At 46.7% G+C, this 7,164-nt stretch overlaps 3 protein-coding genes across 3 annotated transcripts; 1 reads left to right on the top strand and 2 right to left on the bottom strand.

Moving 5' to 3' along the window:
* Positions 1 to 1,595: 1,595 nt before the first annotated feature.
* On the bottom strand, positions 1,596 to 3,064 carry F4813DRAFT_369188 (Thioesterase/thiol ester dehydrase-isomerase). Its single transcript, XM_049244399.1, has 8 exons — positions 2,941 to 3,064; positions 2,849 to 2,889; positions 2,776 to 2,791; positions 2,652 to 2,717; positions 2,479 to 2,593; positions 2,354 to 2,419; positions 2,221 to 2,299; positions 1,596 to 2,151 (listed from the first exon to the last, which is right to left on the bottom strand). The coding sequence occupies exons 1-8, from the start codon at positions 2,977 to 2,979 to the stop codon at positions 2,076 to 2,078; spliced, it is 498 nt and encodes a 165-aa protein (XP_049096968.1). The 5' UTR covers positions 2,980 to 3,064; the 3' UTR covers positions 1,596 to 2,075.
* Positions 3,065 to 3,182: 118 nt separating this feature from the next.
* F4813DRAFT_194363 (uncharacterized protein) lies at positions 3,183 to 4,942 on the top strand. The gene has a single exon (XM_049239475.1). It carries the CDS (start codon positions 3,251 to 3,253, stop codon positions 4,844 to 4,846), a length of 1,596 nt encoding a protein of 531 aa, XP_049096967.1. The 5' UTR covers positions 3,183 to 3,250; the 3' UTR covers positions 4,847 to 4,942.
* A 418-nt stretch (positions 4,943 to 5,360) lies between these two features.
* Positions 5,361 to 6,684, bottom strand: F4813DRAFT_194366 (uncharacterized protein). Its single transcript, XM_049239476.1, has one exon. The coding sequence runs from the start codon at positions 6,559 to 6,561 to the stop codon at positions 5,581 to 5,583; it is 981 nt and encodes a 326-aa protein (XP_049096966.1). The 5' UTR covers positions 6,562 to 6,684; the 3' UTR covers positions 5,361 to 5,580.
* Between the last annotated feature and the right edge of the window lie 480 nt (positions 6,685 to 7,164).

Here is a 7,164-nt window from a genome sequence, read left to right as displayed (position 1 = left end):
CCTAACCCTAACCCTAACCCTAACCCTAACCCTAACCCTAACCCTAACCCTAACCCTAACCCTAACCCTAACCCTAACCCTAACCCTAACCCTAAAAATTATTAAGATAACGGTCACGTGACCTCGTCACATGACCAGGGTTATGCCCACACACACCGCCCACGCACAGCCCACGCATTTGTACAATAAATATCTTTCCCCACTCGGGGGAACCCCTCCTTTCTTACCTTAGTACAACCAATTAAAATACGATCGTTATTTGCATTCCCTTTCATATTATTACGTAATACATAGTCAATCCAACAATTATAATAATTTTATTTTAATATTATATTTTCTTTCTTTTTAACATATATTTATTAATATATATTTAATTTAGAAAAACTTAAAAAAATATATTAAATAAATAATTTATAATTATAATTTATTTTTATAATTAATTATTTTAATATTAATTTAATTTACAATTATTATTTTATAAAGAAAATAATAATAAAAATAATATATTTTTATTTTTATTTTTAATAAATATGTAAAAAATATATTTTAAAATATAATGTTATTAAAATATAAGGAATAGCCAATTATGTAATCTAGTCACGTGCCACCACGTGCGTGGGGCTAAGCCTAAAAGGGTTTACCTTTTAAGTTAACCCACACACACACAACTCAACAACAGACAACAACAGATCGTGATAGCCTCATTTCAATACCGTGTGTTACCTTTCCTTTCAACGTATGCTTATTAGTGTACACCTAATCCTTACCTAATCATTTACCCCCTGGTCTTCCTACATAGATATTTTTAATGGCTTTATAAATGCAACATAACCGGCTTATCTTTCCGTACATTGCTTAAATGCCTTAAGAGCATTAATTATGCGCTCTTTACGAAGCTTACCAACGGCCCTTTCCAGGCAGCTCACAAAACACAACTTCCTTTCTTCGCATGGCTAGGTTAAAACCTGCCCTATCTTCAGATCTTCAGCAGTTATATGGCGGCCTGCCGTGCAAGCAAACCTTCTTAGGTCGATTCGGACTTCTATACTATCTCTAAACGCCTTGTGAAAGGATTTGACCCGAGCGGAGACGGGGTTTTTCTTGTCGATGTTGGTGGCGGTAGAGGACATGACTTACATGGTCTTAAGGAAAAGAACCCCCTCCTCCCTAACAAGTTAATATTACAGGATGAGGCTCATGTCGTTTCCAATGCTCTAAAAGGAAACATATTCGAAGCTACTGTGCATGACTTCTTCACTTCTCAGCCGGTAAAGAACGCTCGTGCCTACTACTTACACTCTATTCTACACGATTAGGGTGATAATAACTGCGTTAAGATTCTTCAACCGTTAAAACCGGCGCTGAAGCCGGGCTATTCTAGATGACTCGTTAACAAGATCGTCGTCCCCAGCCGAAATCCCGCTTAACCGGTCACATCAATAGACCAGCTAGTATTTATTTTTGGCGCCATCAGGGAGCGCACTGAGACAGATTTGACAACTATACTTCAGCGTGCTGGTTTCAACATAACGAAGATATATAACTACGCAATAGGCTCGGAAAGTCTTATTGAAGCGGAATTAGTCTAGTGTTAGAATTTTTAGTTACTTGAAAGGCTTAAGAAAAGTTGAACTCTTCTCCATTGCGCTTTGAATGGTACGCAGTCTATCGTTCGTCCGATCCTTTGAGCCGAGTCCATCAGCCCGCTGAAGGTCGGTACATCCATGCTTATGGTATTCGACGTAGCACAATTAATTAATCATCTTGTTGAAGACCTCACCAGCAACCAGCCGCGCGTAGCCTGCCAGTATCCCCGCATGCTTCCAAAAAGAGCACTATCCTTTAAAGGGACTAATTGAAACGTTGAAACGAAAAGGCAGCTTCTTTCCCCGAAAATTGGCGGGATGGGTGCAGAGAAGTGCCTTGAACAGTCCTAGTAAATTTATGTTACTACATAGGTAGCTACTTAAACGTAGCTGTGTTACATCCGTAGGCCTAGCTGCTCCAATTTGTCAAGAGGCAGTTGTATAATTAATATCGAACAAGTTTCGCGCTGTAAAAAGCAAGTATCAAATCTAAGCCTCTCCTATCTCTGCATTATCAGGGGGTGTAAATGGAATTTCCTGGGCCTTCCAAGCATGCGTTACATATCTAAAGAAGTTAGAAACTCCTCGCTCTGGCAGATTATGAATATGACCTATTAAAGGAATGGCATCTTACTTTGTATGACTTCCTCTTGCAGCGAGTTCGCCTTTGGCGTTCCTGAAAGTTACAGACGTATAAGCCAATGTCTTACCCACTACCAAAGGTATCAGTTCTAGCCTTGTCGCTTATATAGAAGAAAGTTTCTCACTCTTGTCGCAAACGGCGGTGGCGGTGATCTTGTCACCAACCTTACCACCGCTACTCAGGTAGGTAACTTGGCAAGTCAGCGTTGCTTCAACTTATATATTCGTTGAAACCCGCTCGTGAGCTCACCGTTTAGGTCTGTCGACACGCCCGTAGCGTAAAGCCCCATCGATGCGACGGCGAGGGAGCCTCCCAGGTCTACCATGCTAGCAATTGTGCCGCCGTGTATGATCTTTAGACGGTTCTGGGCGCACATTATGAGTAGGCATTCAACAAATATGAGTCTGAAAGGCGTATCTTACTGTGTGGTCCTTGGTGATATCCAATTCGAAATCAACCTTCCCTACGGCGGCGTTTGTAACTCTGAACTGTGATCGTGAATAGACTTAGACGGGTATTAGTTGCTGCATATCGAATGAAACGTACGTGCGGCCCCAGTAGCCTATTAAAGAGCATCAGCAACGGCGTGTGAAATATCGTGCGCGTCGAATCAATTTACCTCGGCTCCAAGCCGGACTCGGCCATGAAGGATTTCAAGACCTAAACGGGCGTAATTAGTAGCAATTCTTGTATTAGATTCTGAGTGCTAACCGATCTCACAAATCTCAGCGGGGGTAACTTTTGCGCCATTATGAGATTTGAGGTATTGATTGTTCGGGAGATGAAAGTTAAGCTCCGGAGTCCGCGAGCCGAACTTGAACAACCGCACCGTTGCTCACCGATATACGCCGAGGCTAATGCAGGATCCACGTAGATAAATAAAGTGGACCCTAATGGAGTTACCGGTACACCGATACGCTGATAAGATAGCATTACGTTCTTTACCTTTTGTAGCCGCATTTTTAGCCGCCCGATCTGATCAAACGGATGCTTTTTTTCATGGCATCACGGTAGCGCAGCTATGGCTACAATTCTCAAAACCTCCGAATCCACGATAATATCCGCAGCCAACCCCGTCCCGTATACTCGATTGCATATCACGCCATTAGACGAATCGCTGCTTAGCGTCGTTGTCCCCTCTTCTGTCCTACCTCGAGCGCGTAACATCTCGTATCACACCATCGAAACCTTTCCCGACAAGCAATACGGGTTCGTCGATTTACCCGCGGCCGATGCGGACAAGATTAAAAGAAAACTAAACGGAGCCGTCCTGAGAGGAATCAAGATGCGTATCGAGAAGGCTAGACCCGAACGCATCCCCGAACCCACAGGCGCGGCTGGCGAGAGCGAAGTCAAGAAGGACAGAAAAAAGAGGAAGCGCGAAGCTGACGCGACGCCCGGAGTCGAACTCGAAGGTCGAAAAGTTAAGCGCGGGTGGACTACCTCGGATCGCGAGATGATTGAGGAGAAACGGAAGACGAAGAAGGAAAAGAAATCTAAGGAAGGGAAGAAAAAGAAGAGGGAGACCAAGTCAAAATATACAGATGGGCCGGAATGTTTGTTCAAGACGAAACTTCCAGATACTAGAATATCGTCGAAAGACAATCAAGATCCCGACGGGTCCAAAAAGAAAAAACACAAGAGCGGTCGCGAGGTGGTCATGCACGAGTTTGAGAAGACGACGAAGCATCCTTCATTTCTCAAGAGCAACGCCGAGAAGTCAAGCTTAGGGGCTGCGTCTTTTGAAGACGGCGTTGGCTGGGTGGACGAGCACGGAACCGTTGTCGAACCCGTCGCAAATAAGAGGCCAAGCGTTAATTCTTCCAAACCAGCGGCAGGGTCCAAGCCCTCCGAACTGGCAACTTCTGCAGAGGACGACGATACAACAAGCAGCAGTGGCTCTTCTGATGATTCCGACGATGCCGAGATGCTCAGCCAGGCCGTAGATAGCTCGGACGATGAAGAAGACGACGAGCAGCCTACGAAGCCCGAGCTAGGCACGCAGATTTTGACCAGCCCCGTATCGATCCTGAAGACGGGGTCCGCGAGGCCGAAATCTTCCGGTTCAACTACCAGCCTCACTATTAAGATACCCCCTGTTACGCCGGCTCCTACGAAAGTGCACCCCCTCGAAGCATTATATAAGCGACCTAAGGGAGGCCCTGAAATACCCAGCGAGGCTCAACCTTTTAGTTTCTTTGATGGAGACGATGATGACATCGAAAAAGACGAGAGCGCCATAGGTCCCTCAAGCCAGCCTCCTATGACTCCATTCACAAAGCAAGACTTCGAATATAGAAACTTGAGGAGCGCCGCGCCGACTCCGGATACGGCACATCCTAGTCGAACGTTCAATCTATGGCCGAGACAGGGCTCTGCGGACGATATAGCCGAGGATGATGAGGAAGAAGAACTAGAGGACAACGGCGAGCACGCGGGAACCAGTACCAACACCACCTATACTGTCAGCGACGGTCAAGCTCCTGCTAGTGATTTTCAAAGGCAGTTCTGGGAGAGCCGGGGTGATCTGAACCGCTCTTGGAGGAGGCGGCGGAAGGCTGTTTCGAAAGAGAAGCGTTATAGGGACAATCGTGCTCGTGCGGAACGAGCAATTTAAGGCATGTATTATACGCGAATTCCGGTAGTTTTATCTTGGGTCTTGCTATCATACATGTACTATGTCCATATGCTCGGGCCTTATTAGCGAACCAGACCCTAGGCCCTTGAGTTAAGAACCTATATAGGATTTCCATGTTATAAGAGACACTTTAAACTTATTAGGTGCCCGGTCACGAAATCAGAAAGCCACAATGAATGTGATATTCGCGTTGCAAGCTCCTCATTATCAACCAACTGCTATGGATCGTGTGGTCACAATATTACACAAGTATCTCAACTGCCAAAATCAAAACTATAGCGTTCCTTACACTGAGAGCTCGGATTATTGCTCGTCCACAATCTGCAAAAATAAGTTCGTCTTCCACCTTGCAATGAGGCTAAATAACAGCTAGGTTTGTGTTTAGCTCTTGACAAACATTGATTCATGAGGGAATACAATATGTATCCTCGTGATTAAACCTCAAGTCTAAGCGAAACAGTCAGCGTGCTTAACGATGGAGAATGATGCGGAAATACTGACCATGTGGGCGTAGTTCCAACACAACATAATTGGAACTAGAATTAACAGTCTGGTGGAGGTTCCATCAAAGCTGAGCTAGTAATTCAAAGTTGATCGCGAAGAAAAAAACAGATATCGCGATATGGTCAAGAACTTCTAATGTCCATGTCGCTACTAGACTAGCGATCCATATTATCATATACGACCAAGGGTGCAAGTAGAGAGTGGCCGTCCTAAGCTATCTCCTTGGGTGAAGAGGGAGCCTCGCTAGCGCGCTCGATGATGGGGCTGAGTTCCTTATAGGCAGTTCTATACGGATACGAGAAGTTGGTTTCGACTTCGTATTTGCGGTCGGCGCTGTAGAATGTGCCCTCAGACGACAATTCGGTAAGCGAGCTGCTACGGGGAGGAAAGACGCCAGCTTTGGTAAATTCTCGCTTGGCGCTGCCGTAGGTGACAAGAGTGCTAGAGCTGAAAGAAGGTTCGAGACACCAGCTGTCGCGAGGAGGGAGTCCGGGACGGCGAGGTGAGCTGGACTCAGAAGAGCCGAAGTAGCTGATGTCGGTAAAGCCAGACCCAGCCGAAGTGGAGTAAGGGATAGGAGACAGTTTCTCGTTGGTGACTACAGAATCCTCCTGCATAGAGCAGGTGCCGAACTCTATGGGTGATCCTAGCTTACCGGCCTCCTCGTTGTGTAAAGAGCTGCTGCGAGCAATACCGATGCCGCTGTCGACAGAAGAGGAGGAGGTGCTTTGGTTACGAACTTGTGCTCGAGCGATAATGTCCTGTGCCCTGAAATCAATGGCTGCCTTGCGGTTCTTCTGAGAAGGTGGATATTGGGTCAGACGCCCGTCGAGATGATTGTCTTGAGGATTGGCGTTGCAGCGATGTCGACCCATCCCCTGCTCGATGGAAGTTCCTGACTGGCGGTAGACGCTGCCTTCGATTCGGTGAACAGCAGTGCGGACAGGCTGCGGGTGGACAGGGTATTGCGATCGCTGAGGGCGACCCCGAGGGCGGTAGTTGCGGTTACCCATCTCGACCCACGGTGCTTCTGTATATAAACCGTGGCTAGGTCCCCATTCCTCGATGCCAGCAGCGCGGTGCTGACTAAAGATGAGAATCAGAACTAGAATGACAACGCTGCCAAACAGCCATAGAAGAATACCATTCTTCACGTTCTCGGTCTGCTTATCCGAGAAGGACTTGAGCATGTTAGCGCTGGCGATGATGCTGACGGTGGCCGCGCCTATCAGGCAGTACAGCACAATTTGGACGGCATCGGTATTGTGACCGGGACGGGAGAAGGTGAAGGTGCCTACCACCCAGTTGTAACCGTTTCGAAAGAAGGCGCAAACGCGAGCCTTCACGAAGGGGCGACGATGCTGATTGTCGGAAGTGGTGGAGGAACGCGGGGAGAGTTGTAGGCCAAGTGCTTGACTAGTAGTACCGCGAGGTCCCTAAGACGCGGCCTGACTGTCATGGACAGCATGGTTGTCTGAAGACATCTTGTTTGAGCTGGGAATTAGGAACTCTGATCCGTTAGTCTTGCTGCCAATTCTGCCTTTGGTCTTTTGGCTGTTTGTGTTATTGGAAGCTGCAAGTTGTTCATTCGAATCCGTAAAAGTCCCTTTGTATTTAGGCGTGATATGATCAACAGAGTGAGAATGTGACAGCTGTGGGTCCTGGGGTAGAACTTTGTCGTTATGGTGATGATTGCCAATGGCGCGGCTGGTGGTAGCTTTGGTGATCTTGCGGGTTTGGTTTAGGATGCGAGCCTGGCGCGAATTTGATGTCCTGGGCAAATCTAATTGTAT

This window comes from Daldinia decipiens, assembly GCF_022478715.1.
Source record: "Daldinia decipiens strain CBS 113046 unplaced genomic scaffold F4813scaffold_33, whole genome shotgun sequence".
Lineage (NCBI taxonomy): Eukaryota > Fungi > Ascomycota > Sordariomycetes > Xylariales > Hypoxylaceae > Daldinia > Daldinia decipiens.
The sequence above is the reverse complement of the archived record's forward strand: the minus strand, read 5'-3'. Positions and strand labels throughout refer to the sequence as shown.

Bases quoted from the DNA above. Each gene is read 5' to 3' on its own strand.
- F4813DRAFT_369188 (XM_049244399.1), bottom strand. From the start codon at position 2,979: ATGGCGCAAAAGTTACCCCCGCTGAGATTTGTGAGATCG. The intron at 2,890-2,940 runs GTTAGCACTCAG...ACGCCCGTTTAG, and splicing joins CGCTGAGATTTGTGAGATCG to GTCTTGAAATCCTTCATGGC. The intron at 2,300-2,353 runs GTGAGAAACTTT...TACCTTTGGTAG, and splicing joins CACCGCCGTTTGCGACAAGA to TGGGTAAGACATTGGCTTAT.
- F4813DRAFT_194363 (XM_049239475.1), top strand. From the start codon at position 3,251: ATGGCTACAATTCTCAAAACCTCCGAATCCACGATAATATCCGCAGCC.
- F4813DRAFT_194366 (XM_049239476.1), bottom strand. From the start codon at position 6,561: ATGCTCAAGTCCTTCTCGGATAAGCAGACCGAGAACGTGAAGAATGGT.